Here is a 17641-nt window from a genome sequence, read left to right as displayed (position 1 = left end):
TTTAGCTTGATGGCCTGACCAAGACCAGAGACTGGCCCAGGGTAAACACAAGTGCAGCAGCTTCAAAGACCTCACACTGGTTAGCACCGGGACTGTGCGAAGCATTTGGCTAACAGATACATATGTGAGCAACTTGGACATCAAACATTAGGAGCAAAGGTCACAAAATTCCGACTGTTGATCATGGTTCTCCAAATATTTCAGTAAACCATTCAACCTTTGTGTTCACAGTTAGCTAAATCTTTGGTATTGTACATTTGGATACAAGGAGGTTTTGTCTTAAGTGTCTGAGATGTCTGCAAAATAAGGCAAAGATTGGATGTAATTCAATATTGGTATTTGCCTACTTATAATATTCTGAATCACTGTATCTCTGGTAGACATTGCATGCCCTCAGCAGAAAGGAATGCTTCCTTTTTCTGATTGTGCACATCTGTCACAATAGATTAGGAAATGGACAACAGAATACCTTTGAGGCGGGCCCTCGAATGGTAATGCATCACAGCTGTTTTAGGCTGACTGCTGCCATAAAACTTCAGTTCTACTGAATTTCTCATAGCTAATTGTAAACCTGAGGTCATTTCTGATGAAGCAGTGTGCTATGAAGTTACTGTACTGGGCCGAATAAATTCAATTTCTGAGAAAGTTCTATTTAATTCAGCACAGCCTGGCATGTGTGCAGTGCCACATACATGTAGATTTCATTGCTGATTCCACACATTTATTAGAGCGTGTCTACACTTAAGTAACTTTTAAATCAGTCCTTCACTGCAATTCAACCTTCAACTAAAGTTTCAGTGACTTATTATCATAACATTACCCCAAAATCATTTGAGATTAAGTCTCTTTTTGTTAAGACTTGACAAAGGCTGAATGCCTGGATAAACTCTCAACACAAAGAAGTTTAAAAGCATGAGACTGGAGGTCCTCTCTGTGGGTGGTTTGGTTAGTGATATTCATATGAAGTGAGAGCCTCTTGAGACTTTACCTAGCATAGCTCAGCTGGACCCAGCTCAGACAGGCTAGCCAGCCAAATGAACTGAGGGCAGGGAGGGTTCTTCTGTATCTCATTACATCTGACTAACTGCCAGACAACATGCCAAACAGGCCTGAACTGTGAGAGGTTCAGCATGAATTCTTCTGAGACAAAGCAAAAATTGTGTCCTGAATGCGTGCTGCTGGTTTGGCATTTAAAAACGCTGACTTTAATTGAAACCATAATTAGAATGATAACCACAGAAAAATGATAGTAAATGATAGTAGTGCTTTTGGCCTTTGTCCATATGTATGCTGGTTAAAACATGTTCAGAGAGCAAGCAGATTTAGCCCTAGAAAAATATATATGTAAAAACATTGAACACCACCTGTCTGGACAATACAGGATGCCTGACAGGCAAAACATTCAGCATCTGCATTTGGTACATTAAAAACACATATGGAAAACTCAGTTACCTCAGATATTTGGTTTTTTCTCCCAGTATCACAGCTTTCTCAATTTATAGTAGCAATTCAGGGCTGGTGTGGGCACTCATTGGGGGTATAAAGCGGTACACCATATGAAAAAATGTTGCCAAATCATGCCCTCTGTTGGAATAAACTGATATGTGTGCTTATCTTTCCTGGTCTTTTCTTGCTGTTTGACTTTCCAAAGAACATGATTAATATGTTTTAATTAACTATCTCAACATGTAAATGTTTCTAAATGACATATTTTTGCATGTAAGCAAACATGTTGTTAAGGGTTATAAGGAAATAGACAGTCTTCATTTTTTACTCATTATTGTGACATCCAGGGGATATTCTATAGTGTCTGGTTCTAGTGTTTAGTCTCTTTGCTGTTTTGTCTGCAGCGCAGTGCGTCAGCTTCCCACCCCTACAATAAACTCCTGGTCAACGGCAATTTGTTCAGTCCCATGTGAGCCCCCAGACACAATCACTTCCCTACATCACTATGATAACACAATTTTTCACTGTATATCGTGTATGGAATCTAGCTCTCGTTTTCCTTATGTTGACAGAAACAGAGTCGCTACTTCTTTTTCCAAAGTATGTTACTCCCACATTCAGCCAGCGAGGTGTGTTCAATCGAGCTTAAATCCTGAGCCTTTATCTTGGCCTGCAGAGATTATGAGGCTTGATCGATGTCCAGCTGATGACCTCATTCTACCACCTCTACACATTCAGGACAAGGGGATTCCCTCTCTATTGTCCAGTGAAGCCAGTGATTTAACTCTAGAAAGAGCTTCAGATCATTGTTTGACCTGAATTGCTAGTGGGGACAACAGGCATCTGTTATAAAGGTTTGCTCTGTCTTTGTCTAGTCTACCATTTAGCGAGGGCTGGGAGTGTAAAGTATTAAGCAGGTAATTACAGGTTTTTCTGTATTGCCTTGGGCTGTGGCTAAAGAAAGTCAGATCTGAGCCACGGTATAAACGAACTGTCAAGTTTTGTGAGGCACAATGTGTGTCTGCGTTATCAGCCACAAAGAATCAGAAGATTAGTGAAGGTAAAGAAGCTTAACCTCAACTAAATGGACACGACTCTTGATGTGACATGCTGAAAGGATTTGCTTATGTCTCTTTCTTGACTGGCCATCACATTTTCTTGAAATCCAAACGGACTGTCACTGCCACACAAAGCCTAAACCAAAACTATAAGCAGAAGTTGACAGCTGCATTAAGACCTGCCAGTAAGTCCCGAACACTGACTCAATTCTGCAGGTACGGACATGCAGATGTGTCCTGAGACAACACACCACCAACTCAGCCATAACAAAAGACAATTGCAGCGTGGACACAGAGGGCTGACGAGATAGAACACCTAACCACAGGAAATATAGAGAAACAGAGCGAGAGAGCTCAAGTGAGTCAAGCTCATACATAGATTTCATCTTTAATTCTCTTTCTTTTGTTTTTAAAACGCCAGAATAAATGTTTTTGTAGTGTTATTGGTTTAACACAACACCCTCATAACCATGATCATAGTTGTAGTCTTAGTCATATCATAATCAAAAACATGAAACCAGTGTTTCTCAGTCACTCCCCCCATCTTCTCCCCTGTTTCCTCCTTAAACATTCGGTATCTCCTGTTTGGCGCTGAGACAGTGCCGTCTTTGTGTGAGATCCACTCTTGTTAAACTCAGCAGAGGGGCACTCCATTCAGCTAAACCATTCAAAATCCTTTTAAGCTATAAAAAAAAAGGCCCCTACGAGACAAAACTCCCACATCGTTGCTTAAAGTCACTTCTGCCAGGAGTAAACATGGTGTGTTCTCACTAACAGACCTTTAGTCTGGCAGGGGTCCTACTATTCATTCATTTTATTGTTCAGAAGAACTAAAACTATGTTTGTAAAGTGAAGAGGGAATATAAATCCTGTGTCAGGTTTCTGGTTTGGTCTTTAGTCATCTGAATCTGTGAATAATGAACAATGAACGTCTATCTTGTAATAACCTATCGTCTAACCTGAGAGTCTCAGAACAACACTGCTGCAGACAGTCATCCTGGAAATATTTGCCTATGTAAAACAATGAAGCAAGTGTGTGTAAATCCAACATAAATCTCTGCTCTCATCTCTTTTGAGATCACAGATGCTGACTCACAGCTGCCACTCACGGCAGCCACATGTTATGAAATGTAAAATTTAAACGCAGTGCTTTAAAAATTATGTCAGCATCGTTCTCTGATCTGAGGTTTTTTTTGGATGCTGTGAAACTCTAAACAAAGCAATAATGTTCTTCTTTCCTCATATGCTAGGTCAGCATATTTTTAAATTCACTACAGGATCAGACATGTGTAAAGTTAAAGGAATTGCCTAGTACTTACCAATCAGGGGATTGGTAAAGAAATACAGGAGTTTATGTACAGGGTTCGATGCACGTATGCCACAAAAACACTTAAATGAAAGATGAACTGTCCAAATGCACATTAAAAACAAGCATTAGACATTTCAAATGTTTACAAAAGTTCACAGACTTTTTTTGTGGAATGTGTCCATGACTGATTTATAATAACCCGCTCTCATTTAATGTGACAAAACAAAGTTCATTTCTCAAAGCTTCCAATCTGGCAAACTATCAGGAATACACTTCTAAATGCTTTGTTTTTGAAGAGCGCACACCATAATAGCTCGCATTGTTCAACTCATAATGTTAAAATGGCCAAGAAATTGAAGAACATTAAAAATACAAGGAAGGCATTGTGAAATCCATTAAACCGTATCACACGGCATTTGTTAGTTGGTAAGCATGCAAGTGTGTTTATAAGGAGTGAACTAAACACTGACATCTGTTGCTCTCCGTTCTGAGCCATGCAACATTTTCTAGTAGTCCAAACAAGTGCACAGCTCCAAACAGAGCATGAGCAGTCTACATTTGGAAAAATGCAAGAGAGAGAAATTAATTTTTAGCCCATATCACAAACATATTGACATTGGAAGGTTTAATCATTGTGCACCCTGGGTGACAATGTCGCAATGCCACCTCATGCTCTCCTCTACAGATTTGATTGAAGTTGTTCAGCTGGTTTTAAATGTGTGCAAGCACCAACCTATTCTTGTGACTGCAGAATGGTGTGTCATGACCACTGAAGTAACTAAAATACAACTGTTCTCCTCCCATAAAAAGGCACCAGAGGAGGCCACAACAACAGCAACATTCAAACTGAGTCCGGGAAGGAAATGAACAGTGCTGCAGTCACTGAGTTTCTAGAGACAATGCACTCTGAAAACAGACTTACACACAGCCTATAGCTGCACAGACATTTTCCCCTGAACACTTGGCAATGTGTCTGTTTTGAAAATACACTGCACAGCCTCTGTTGACTTTGACCCACTTTTTGTGATACATAGATAATAAACACAGTGAAAATACAGATCACAGCTCCATGACAACTCTCAGAACCTTGACTCAGGGACTTAAGCAAATTAGAAATAATTCGGCCCATACAGCTACACAAGGCAGATGTCTGCAATTATTCATATTTTCGCCATAAATCACATCAGTTTATTGTTTAGATTTTCCCAGTCTGCCTCCGTAGGGATCTGGCAAAATCACAGCAAGTGAAGCAATGCAATGGGCATGAAGTATTAGCTGTCTGCCAGACTGGAGCACAGATGAAAGCATTGTAAAGATGTGATGACTTGTTAGAGGCAGGGGAGGGAGCTACTGATGACTATCCCAGGATTCTTATAGAGAGAGAGAGGCATACAGCTGTGACCCTATAATGTATGAAGCAGGTATGTTATATTCTGTAACAGCCTGTGACTGTTGCTGTCCGTTAGCTCCAGACTTAAAGATGCTATAGGCAATATTTCTATTTTTATTACATGAACACGTGCATGTGAAATAGGGTCGCCTGTCATGGAAAAACTTACAAAGAGTTATCACTTGATTCTGCAGTTTCCCTCAGCTGGAACATTTTAGCATCTTTCAGCTGATTGTTTTGGTTTTGGTTCAGTCTCATCACTCTCATTGGCAACAATCACAGATGCAGCCAGCATTGAGTTTTTAGAAGTCAGCTAAAAGCTTGGTAAATATTGGACTTAAATTTGTCAGGTGGACACAAACATGACACTGAGTGTATGCTAATGTTACTCTGTGTCTGCTTTATGTGTAAAAAGGTGATAATATGTTAATCTTCAGTTTCTGGCTTGCTGCCCCGAAGTAGCACAAAAAACAATACTGCTTAAAAAAGGTCTGTCTCATTGCTTTGGATTAAGAGAAGCACAATCTAAGAAATGAACTTTGCTAATGACAGTTTAACCATCTTTACCATTTTGGGAGAATTAGTTAAAGTGACCTGCAAAGCTCATGCAAAACATGTTTTGGCAAGACAAGAACACAAAACACAAGAGCAACTCTCACACAGACTTTGCATGAACTTTGAATAAAGTTTGAATACTTCAACAGACACTAACACTGCACATAGTATCTGTCATGCACCAGATCACCATGTTCACTGTACACTGAATGAAAAAAAAAAAAACACGTGTTGTTGTGAGGTCCTAAGAAGAAAGTGCTTGACCTTGCTGGTGAATGAATGACTCTTGGTTGCTCCTGTCACACAGTAACTAAATGCAAATACAGTCCACATCAGCATGCTAGTGCTCTGGGTTTTGTATTATTGTTCAGTGTTTACCCAAGATAGAAACCCCTAGTCACGCACAGCTCAGTAATCTAATGATTTAGACTCTGCAGGATGATGACAGTAAGTTGGAGGGCAGTAACGGAGGACAGCATCAGTCATGCAATAAGTAAAACAAACAGTTAGGGCCGTAAAAGCTGGTCAAACAAGTGCTACAGTGGATATGAAGGGAGGACAGAGTGCAGTGGTGGCCATGATGAGCAGCCAAGTCTGGACTTCTTTAAACATCCTTCCTTCCTGCTCCCTGTAAAGCCATCATTTATCTGGCACGCTTGGACACATATTACGGGACTGACTGCTTTCCATATAAAGAAGAAAGGTACAACGAATAAATGGAAATGTGAACATTGTGGAGATTCAATGAATAGATGTCAGTTTACCTAAAAAGTTGTGCCTCTAGCCTTGGAAGTGTACGCTAAACATGCATCATTATTATCTTCATCTGCATTTATTTCACAATTTCAAAGACGCCACATCCTCCCTTGAACACGTCCTCAGAGTCGAACATGTTCCCATCTTGTGGCTCACTCACTGTCATTAATTAGTTTCTGTTGTGACTAGGATTAGACCAGTTCCTCTCCAGTCATTAAAGCCCTGCAGTTTGAACTTTTTAAAGAGCCGCAACAGTGAACTGGAGAATTCCATTATGTGCACATGCAAAGTAGTCAAATAATTTATACACCAAAACACTCTCCACTCACTGAAGTATGTCTGCCATCTGCATCAATTAAGCCCTAATCAAAGGACTTCATGAAGCAAAACAAAAGACAATGTGCCTCTCTCTGTCACTCTTTTTTTCAGCGTGCACACACTTCAAAAGCTTGAGATGCTGTGGGCTGTGGTTGTGAAACAGTCCCACCAACTGTGCTCAGGATAACAAAAAGGTTTGGAGAGTGCAGTGACATTAGCTTTGTGCTGCCTTTGTATGTCACAAAGACAAGGTTTCATAAAAAGAGGACAAAGAAAAATGCATTAATGCTGTGCACAATATTGTGCAGCTGAAAGAAAAATTTGAAATACATTTCTGTTATGTTTTCTCTGTGTCTGAACTGGGTTTATGACGCTTTCAAAACTTGAGTGACACATGACTGCCAAAGCCACAGAGAGAAACAAAGTCAGAAACTCATGCTCCCAGTTAGTGGGTCAGTGGAGCACTTAAACTCTTCAGCCAGAAAGTAACAGCAGACAAGAACGACAACCAGGAGTAAAACCTGATGTTACGTTACCATCTTGGTAGGAGTTTCTCCTCTACAACGCACAAAGTTTTTTCATTTTTGTTGCTGATAATCCTCTGCAGACAGCCTCCCTGGGTGCCATGCTGAGAGACTTGCCATGTTTAGTGCATCAACAACAAAAGTCCACTGAAGTACATCCACATGACAGTGAGTTGTGTTGACCGAAGAGTAACCAAAGTCATATCCATTCTTCATGGGCTTTCCACAAGTCTGAGTGTGCGACACAGGAAGAGGCAAATTGTCCAGCTGCCTGTTGATCCTCCTCTTTCACTTCTCTTTCGGTTCTCTGGCTACTCTGAGTGTTTGGGGTTGAGAGAGGGAGGGAGAGAGAGAGAGATAGAGAGAGAGAGAGAGAGAGAGAGAAGGAGGGAAGGCAAGAGTGTCTGAGAGGGGGAGGAGAAAAGCTTTCCCTTTCAGAGGAAATCCCCCTCAAGGCTTTTCAGAGTTACTTCGCTCTCTCTCTCTCAGACACACAGGCTTTATCACACACCCAACCACACCCACAATCACAGTATTCCACAAATGGATACACAAAAGCACGCCAGCCTGTGCAGACACACTCACTGAATGTGTGTGTGTTACTCTATCTAAGGTAAGACTTCAAACATTCCCACATCCTACTTTGTCATGCACGTAAACACACACATGCGCATGGATGCATACACACTCCTTTGGCCCGGCATCAGAGAGCTGGAGAAATCCAGCCCCTCGTTTGTGGCCCCTTTCTTTCTATTTTAATCACTGGGAGCTTTTGGAAGGCTAAGTCAGTCTTTCTCCTCTCTCCTATCCCTTGTAGACTTCCACTGTCTGCTCCAGGCTTTCTCATTTCCTCTCTTCAGCAATTGTCTTCCGGCAGACTGCCCAGTCTTTGACTCATATCAAAGCGGAAGGGCTTCCCTGCAGAGGTCCAAGCCAAGCAGCAGGCATGAGAGGGGTGCTGCTATACCTCCACATTAGGCCAGAGGAATGTAGGGTTACACCCTCTGGACTACATTTTACATCTGGAGTTAGAAGATGTATAGAGCACGAAACTCAAGACGTGCTGCGGAAAGAAGCAAGGTTCATCCCTGAGAAATTCCTTCAGAGAAAACATTGACAGGCCGCCGTTTATTTCTGTCGGCTGAAGGCCAGAGAATGAGCGTGAGCGAGGTGGTTTAGACAAGCGGCCTCAACCTCTGTCTGTTTCTTCATTCAAATTCCTGAAACTGCACGAGAGTCCATCTCTTCATTAAGAGAAAGGCAGAATATCTTTCTTTTAATCCAAAGTTTTATTCAGCAGGTGAAGTTGCAGCTGGAAATATAAACTGTAAGCCTCCTGCTCTAACACTCTCAGTATCTGCGGTTTCCCACTCTGCAGAAACTGCAGTCTCTTGAACATTCCTCAGATGTTTTTCTTTCACGGCAAGAGAGCCATGCTAATTTGTCTTTCACCCTAAACCACAAAAATATGTAGGTGACATTTTTCACATGTGGTACACTTCTCCATTCCCCTGTTTCTCCTCTTTGTGTCATTCTCACCCTCTCTATCATTTCCTTTCTTTTCCTTCCCTCTTAGTATCTTGACAAAGGATCACAAGTTGTGTCTTTAGTGGACATTTGTTTTCAGAAGGGATTAAGAGAACAGTAAGAAAAACAGCAGGTACTCCAGGAAGCCTCTGCTTTGGTCTTTGACCTCTCTTGTCTCTCTGCTGCCCAATATTTGGGATCTTCTTAGCCTTTTACACAAAAACTAAAAGCAAGAGAGAAGAGGGTGTATTGAAGCCAGATTTGTCAGCTCATACTAATCCAACAATCTACTTAAAAGTGATATTTGGGCTTTAACTTGTATCAGCTGGCAGTGGAAACAAGCTGTCGACACACTGACATTTCATCATGTTATAAAGTAGACATCCAGCAGATGTGGAGAAACTATCCTTTTAACTGTGTCGATCAAAGTATTTTGCAAAACAATGTTTGGCTAAAATCAACCACTTTTTTTGGTGCTTATCATTTGTGCTCTATCTCTGACTCCAGCTGATTTATGAGAAAGAGAGGCAATTTTAAAAAACTTTTTTTCACTCATTGTCAAGGTCTAGACCAGTCCAGGCTGTCGCCCCACCAGAAACGTGACGGTGAAGCTGAGGTCGGGCAGGATGAAAGTGGGCCACAGCGGCCTGACACTGAGTTTTGATCCCTCCAGATGAAAACCAGATGGGCTGTCCATCTAAACCAACAGGGGAACGGTGGATGGGAAGTGGGGGTGGGGGTGGGGGTGTGGGGGTTGCTCTGTACTCTGTGAGTCAGAGAACGTGGAGATTTGTTAGGGTTGCTGTTAAAAATGCAGACATAAACACTCATAGGAACACAGACAGTGAACCAGACAAACCTAGACGGGGGAAATGTACACAGAGATAGAGAGCAAGCGTCCTGGACGTGCTGCCAAAGACAGGAAGTTTAGAGCACACACCCACATTGGTTCATTAAGCAGCCATTTTCTCCAATACAGACATAAACACATATTCACACTTGCACGCAAGCAATAAATAACAAAATACCCCCAACATTGCATCCTCCCCTCCACCCTCCATGTCTGATTCCCTCCCAGTGAGTGGGAGACTCCTGAGGCAAGTGAGCAGGACCCCTTTAGTATTCACTTCAAACCAACTCTCGCCCACATATCCTCCCATGTACACTTAAACACAGCAGCCTACAGTCTATAAACCATGACTCACAGTGAGTGTACACACTAATTGTCATTAAAGAATTGGAAAGCGGCAACTCTACTCGGGGCAATCTACCTCCTGCATCACTTCTTGGATCAATTATCTGACTCCATTTGCTCTCCAAGCCCATATTCATTAGCTTTATGTGCCACGGGTTGTTTTCATTTAACACGGAGAAGAGAAAAGCAATCTCAGCACCGATGATGCATCGAGTGTGTCCCCTTCTCGGATCAGACCCAAACACTTCCTGTATGTCTCAGTGACATTATTACGAAGTATAGTGTCTCAGTGACGAATGTCTCAATAGCTTCCAGCTGCAGTCACTCCTGTCTTGATGGGACGAGATGAAGGGAGGAAAGAGAAGACAAAGGGATTATCTGTCTCCCCCTTCTTTCACTTTCCCAGGGAGAGCGACCTTATCAGCAGAGATCTGCTGCTGTGACTGTGACATCATTTCCTGTCTGACCCCAGCCTGTCAAGATCAAGGGGCCCTCGGGCTTGTGATTTAGACCTTAGGTTGTTCTTTCAACAAACAGAGGGGATAGAAGTCCAGGCTTCTTCCCTGTTGATATCTGTCTACACCACAGATGTGTTTTTGTGTGTCAGGTATTTCTGGGTCTCCTTAAAGGGAGGATTTAAGCCATGTTTTGAGTAGCATGTCACTCTGTGTGTGGTGCTTGAAAATACAAAAGTAAATAAGGGTCTTGTGGAGAAAAGATGTTACACATAAGAGCATTCCAGCAGGGTCAGTGTTGACTCTTGCATGTTGTTCGTTCAGGTGCTGTTGAATGATACATCGTGACATTAAATGTTCCCAAATGTTCATTTCCCTTGTAATTGTAAATCCATCGGTCTATTGAGTTCTACATATCACGCTCCATTTTTATGGCTAATAAAAGACAGGACAGAGACGCCTCTAACACTTTAAATTGCTTTCCATCTGTCCCAATTTAACAGCTTTGTTCCCACTGAGATTTTATAATGAGACATCACAGTTTAATAGTGAGAGAAGGTCTCACTGGGACACAAACACATCCTTTTCTCAGTGTGGCCAGTTCTCATTTTTTAATGGTATCTTGCTTCTTACAAAAGACTAAAAAAAGAAAAAAGATTCTCACAATAGACTTAAATGTTTAAAAATAACATACACTGAATCTTCTTAGAAATGGCCCCCACTCAGTTTTTGTACAAAGTAATGGCCAATGTAATTTACAAAATTATGTGTTAAAAAAAGAAAAAAATCGTTCTCCCAGTGGCCAGTGATTTGTACGTAGAGTATAGTAGGATTCATTACAATCCTCTGTTGCAGCAGCTCAGATATCCTCTTGGTCATGCTCTCCACATCCCAGATAATATTTTCACATCATGCTATTATATCACAAAATCCCGTTTATAGCAAATCCACAATATGAACTTCAATCCTTTTTGAAAAAAAAAGTGCTTTGCCAATGAATCCCACTATTGCAATCTAGGATATAGCCTGAATGTATCTGTGTGAGAACTTAGTAGATCAAATGCTGAGAGAAATGGACCATGCATGCACTGCAGGAGAGGAATGATACATTAAAGACTTCCCAAACTGGAAACATCTTTGCCATAGCCGGAAAGAACAAAGCATATGGTTTATATTTTTTCTGCAGGCTTTGACTGGACGTTCAAGTAGGTAATTCAGTGATTTACGGATATCACATTCATTCATTGTGTTGTACTTGAGAACTATGCAGTGATCTTCTAAACAGTGATTGAAGAGTGTTTCTCCTGAGACATTTTTGTTGTATTAAATCAAAGACTGTTCCGGCTCTGTTTATGAAAGCTTTGGGTTAACATAAAGAAGCAAGCATTTAGATGCAATAATGATTATTATCATATGTGAAACACCCATGGAAGACCCACTGAGAACTTCCACATGTTTTGGTTGGTTCCTTTCTGTCCTGATGTGTTTTCCTGGGAGCCACAGAGCTGAGAGGCTTTAACTCAGCTGGCCACTGCTGGGTGCTGGTCCAGTGTAGGAAGCAGGTGTTAAATTCACAACAGCAGACAAGCCAGAGAAAAAAATACGGCTGCAAGCTGAGCCAGTAGACTGTGGGAAGATTGAGACACTTTCACTCAAAAACTTTTTTTTCCCCACTTGTTCCTAACAAATGATTCAGAATGAAACAAGTGTAACTCACATTAGCGGTCTTGTGAGGATGTAATGCTCGTTACACACCAGAAAAACAAAATTGCTTCACTGTAGATGAAAAATGGAAAGACATTATTGTTCTTAGATCCTTTCCGCCAGTGGAGCAAAAATTGCAAATTTCACCAGAGGGTACTGCCAAAACGAAAGCCACGCCGTGCCTAAATCAAACAGACAAATGAATGAGTCAGGACATCAGACATCTTGTCAGGCCCAGCTCTACACTGTCATACTCCCATTCATAAGTCTATTGATGCATTTATACAATGCTGGCAGAAGTGGAAGCAAAGTAAAACCTCTAGCCATTTGCAAGATGCTTACATCCACTGCTAGTTTTGTGTCATATCATTTAAATAAGACCAAATTAGCTACTTTTTTTTTTTAAATTGTGTTAGTGTTTTCTTAACAAGCAAGACCAGCTAGAGAGATGACTCAGAATCCCAACTAGGACTAGCGTCAACAGACTTGGCTGCTCATCAGGATGATCTGAACATTATGTCTTGAACACAGCATAGGACACACTGCCAGCCTCAGACATATTTAGCTGTTCTTTGAGCTGAATGTACATTAGCATGTTAGCATGCCTTTAGTTATCACATTAACAGCAAGTAGGTTTTACAGTATACCAAATACTAGTCATTATTTTGCAATTATTTTTTCTTTCTACTTGTGTAGCTACTTATCATAAAGCCACAAAACCTTTACTTGAGTACACATTTTGGGTGTGGCTAACTGCTACTATGCCAGTTACTCTGTTAGTTTTATATGTAAAGGTTTAATATGTTAGCATTCAATGTTATGAATCATAGCATTAATCTAAAGGGCTACTAAGGCTAAAGTCAGTCTTTATTTTCACTTTACTTTAAGGTAAATTAAGTTTACCTTATTCTATGTGTCTAAATGAAGTCATTTAGACTAAGATTACATGCCTGTGGAGATGTACTCATTCTACTGTAATGATCATATAAGTCTCTCTCTCTGACACATTAAAGCTTTTCTGGGAAGTCAGTGGATTGAAGTAGTCATTAGGATGCCCATGAAGATTGCCCCAAGACAGTACTTAATGGTTAACTCTCAACTCTGCTTGCTTGTGTAAGCAAAGCTGTCGACACAGTGGTGTTTTGGGAGAGTGGTATATGAAAACAACGCCTGCTGTTGGACCATGAGAAACAGGGAGACCCAAGCATGCAGCTGAGTCAGAGATACACTTCTGCACACAGGAAATGTTGTTTCAGGTGAAGTGGAGGACAACAGGTGTGTGTGTGGGAAAAGAGGAGCTTGGGGGAGATATCCTCATGCTTCTTTCTTCTTTGACTAGTAAAGAGCACATTGTACAAATACTGTTTTAGAATACTGAGATGGTAATGCTTGTTTTTCGCTAAATCAATTAATAAGCAGATGAAGCTGACTAGTAGGAGACACCAAAAAGCTTTGTTTGAAAAGACCATGGTGACCTGTATCAACAACAGATTTGTGGTGGGATTCACAGAGCCTGACATGTGAGTAAACAGGAGTGTTAATTCTGATGGGAAAACCCGAGAAAATAAGACAATAATATGTGAGCTTTATTGGACACCACTGAGTCACCACAAGTCTGTGTAAATCTGATCTGTCAGCTATCCCCACCCCTCTCTTCCCGTCTCTTTCCCAGTATCTGTCTCATCAAATTTCTCCCCAGTGTCTCTTGGGGTCATTTCTCTCTGACTTCCTCTAACTGCTTAACCTTCTCTGACACTGATCTCTCGACGCTCTTCTAAATCAGCTAGCTCCTCTTTTTCTCTGTTTTCCCCTGAACTTGTCTTCTTTTATTAATCCCTCCTGTCACTTTCCTCCCTGTTCCTAACCCTTTGTTTATTCCTTGTCCCAGATGCACTCACTGTTTTTATCTCTTTTGTCCCTGCTCTTCTCCCCCTCTTCTCCTCCCTCTTGCAGTTTTCTTTTTCAGTCCAGAAGCAGCTGTTGGGAGGTGGCTGCCTCTTGAGTGAAGCTAATCTGTCTGATTTATCATTTGGCAACTGGAATTTCAACTGGACAAAGTTTATAACTGAGACATTGAGTGTGAAAAATTCTTGTATGTGCATCATGACTTAACTCTTTCCTCCTATTTTACAGCCTCTTTCTTGTCATTTCCTCTCTCTTTGTACTCCAAATACATGTCCGCTTATATAAAACACTGTTTACTGTAGTTGCTTTCAGTTTCTCCAAGTCTCAGCTGTGCCTGCTTCCCTTGCTTTTTTTGGGTTGTAGTTGTGAGTGCAGCAGATGTTTTGACTAACCATAAAACCGCACAGCGATGGGTTGACAGTCTTCAGACCCATGATTTACTCTTCCTGTGATAGAGATCAAGAAACAAAGGCCAGTGGTAAGGGACTGTATGGAAATTATTAGAAGGGGAGAGGCAGACAGAAATCCTTTCCTTGTAACATAGCTGATAGCAGCTACTTACATAGACACATTAAAACCACATTTTTCACACAGAAAATTGTGAAAATACACACCAACATAATTGGACATATACTACAACCCATTACTGTGTCCTCACTAATAGATTGCATTGAGAGATTAAAACCCATCACTTTTCTCACATTTTTTATGTTGCAGCTTTGCACAAAAATCATCGAATTCATTTTTTCCCTCATCAATCTACACTCAATACTCCATGACAAAGCAAAAAAAGACATTTTTCCAAAATGTATTAAAAAAGAAAAGCCGAAATATCATATCGACATAAGTATTCAGACCCTTTGCTATGACACTGGAAATTTAGCTCAGGTGCCTCACATTTGTCTCTATCATTTTTGAGAAGTTTCTACACCTTGTCCACCTGTGGTAAATAAAACTGATTGGAACCCAGTGGTCACTCTGGCTGAGCTCCTGAGACCACCACCACTGCAGCAGTTCACAAATCTGGGTTTTATGGCAGAGTGGCCTGATGGAAGCTTCTCCTCAGTGAAGGAGACATGAAAGCTCCTACAGACTGAACAGGTTGGCCTGAATTCACCAGCATCATGTCTGAAGGAAACCAGGCATCGTTCATCACCTGCTGAATACCATCCAATAGTGAAGCAAGGTGGTGGCAGCATCATGCTGTGGGGGTGTTTTTCCGTGGCTGCTCAAGACTTGCGGGTAAGTTGAATGGAGCAAAGTACAGAAATATCCTTCATGAAAACCTGGTCCAGAGCACTCAGGACCTCAGACTAGGTTAAAGGTTCCTCCTCCAACAGGACAATGACTTGAAGCACTCTGCCAAGACATTACAGACGTGGCTTTGGAACAACTCAGTCAAAAATGTTTGGAGAGACCTGAAAATGGCTGTCAACTGACAGTACCCATCCAACCTGACAGAGCTTGAGAGAATGGCAGAAAATCTCCAAATCCAGGTGTGAAAAGCTTGTGGCGTCATACCCAAGGAAACTGGAGGCTTTAATCGCTGCCAAAGGTGCTTCAACTAAGTACTGAGGAAAGGGTCTGAATACTTACGTCAATGTGATATTTCAGTTTTTGCTTTTTAATGAATTTGCCAAAAAATGTTTTAATTCTGTTTTGGCTTTGTCATTATGGGATATTGAGTGTAGGTTAATAATGGAAAAAATAAATTAAAACAACTTTGGAACGTGGCCACAACATTACAAAATGTGAAAAAAATGAAGGGGTCTCAATATTTTCTGAATGCACCGCATGAACCTGCAGTGTTAAGGTTAGACCACTAGGTGTCAGCTTTCATCAACTGTCTAAACTGTGTTGTGACTGTAATTTGAGAAGCACAGATGTAAAGTCTCTGCTTCTCACCAAGACCACAGAAAAAAAAGGAAGCTATATATGCTCTCGGCACCCTGTTTTGCATCTACATATCATATTTTGACTTCAAAGTATCTGAAATGAAAAAGAGCTGACAGCGAAAGCTCTCCTAAAAAGGACAAGATGATGCAGTGAAACTAGGCTGAACCAAACAAGGACTAATGATAAGTGCCCCCCCCCCCCCCCCCCCCCCCCACCCCCGCTGCCAGGTGAAAACAGTTATTTCCCCTGGCAGGATAAATTGATCCAGATGGCATGTGGACTCAGCACGAAGAGCCTTATGACCCAGTCCTCACCTGCTTCCTTGTAAGGTATTATCATCACAAGACCAGAAAACATCTGGCCGACTTTAAGGTCATCACATCTGCCTTTATGGGAAGATTTTCCAAGTTTGATAAGATCTGTATTTACTCCAGCTTCTCTGTTGGTAGTGGACAAAGGTGGAACTCAGTGTGTCATGTGGTAAATTGTTGCAAAGACAAGTGATATACACAAACTAGTGTGGTAAAGTGATACAGTGTGTGTGCCTCACAACACTGAAACTAAGATCAAACAGATTAAATTCTGCAGAGATAAAAACATCACACACACATAGAAGTTGCCTCACATAGGTCGCGTCTGACGCACTGCGTGTGCGTGTGTGTGCACGCAGAAGCAAACATGTGCTTAAAGACTAGGCTCTTTGCTACTAATGTCCCTGTCAGGTCGATTGCTTACACAGCTGCCAACTAAAGTATCCACACACACACACACACACACACACACACACACACACACACATACACACACACGCACGCACGCACGCACACACGCACACACACACACACACAAAAAGAAATGGATGTTCCCTTGAGGGGGCACACAAAATGGATACCATTCATGCAAAGTAGCTTGAGGACTCTGCAGTCAATACATTATGCAGCATAGATCATCTAACCTTTTAACATAATGATTAAAAGCTGAGTTCTAAAAATGTAAAAACAACCACCTACTGGATTCCTGACAGATGCTAAAGGCAAAAATAACAAAAAGAAAGTGAGAATAGATAAATAAAGAACCATTTCTCGCTACATAATTTTATTATTACTTAATTTATTAAATAGATTTTATGTCCCTGCAGGAAGTTTGAATTCAAGTTTTGTTGTCATCGCACACTTAACTTTACAATATCAATCTTTCTGGATTTCCTATGTCTAAAAGTCTGAAACCTATTAAAAAAAAAACAAAAAAAACACAGACAACTAGTTTTAAACAACAGCATGTGTGCGCGTGTTGGTTTTTTATGGGTTTACTGACACACCTGTCTGTCTGTGCCTGTGTTTGTGCAGGATTGTAAGGCTTTCTGTTCAAGAAAGCGTTAAAAGCTTTTATGTGGGAAATGTGACTGTGCATCTGTTGGAAATAAAGAAAAGAAACTAATAATAGAAAATCCAGGACTAATGTAGTCACTGCATCAAAAGACACACTTCAGTGGGTTATATTTATCGAAGGGACAGGCAAGGGTCTAACTTTTGTAAGTCAGAATTTTGTTGTTTGAGTTCAGATCAGATTTTTTTTTTTTGTCAATATATTTTTCTACTTTATG

General features: G+C 41.0%; 1 protein-coding gene across 2 annotated transcripts in view; it reads right to left on the bottom strand.

Annotated features, from left to right (window-relative positions):
* Positions 1-7654, bottom strand: part of quo (quattro) — a 28455-nt gene extending 20801 nt beyond the window's left edge. Inside the window, exon 1 of one of the 2 annotated variants that reach the window (XM_071493409.1) lies at positions 7369-7654. In XM_071493409.1, coding sequence (XP_071349510.1) covers positions 7369-7371 — 3 coding nt within the window. In that variant the 5' untranslated portion in view covers positions 7372-7654. The remainder of the gene's footprint in view (positions 1-7368) is intronic. The other variant, XM_071493410.1, reaches the window with a different exon arrangement.
* Between the last annotated feature and the right edge of the window lie 9987 nt (positions 7655-17641).

The sequence above is a fragment of the Trachinotus anak genome, unplaced genomic scaffold (assembly GCF_046630095.1).
Source record: "Trachinotus anak isolate AG129_WGS33_773 ecotype Australia unplaced genomic scaffold, CSIRO_AGI_Tana_v1 ptg000013l, whole genome shotgun sequence".
Lineage (NCBI taxonomy): Eukaryota > Metazoa > Chordata > Actinopteri > Carangiformes > Carangidae > Trachinotus > Trachinotus anak.
This window is presented reverse-complemented; position numbering and strand designations above follow the sequence as displayed.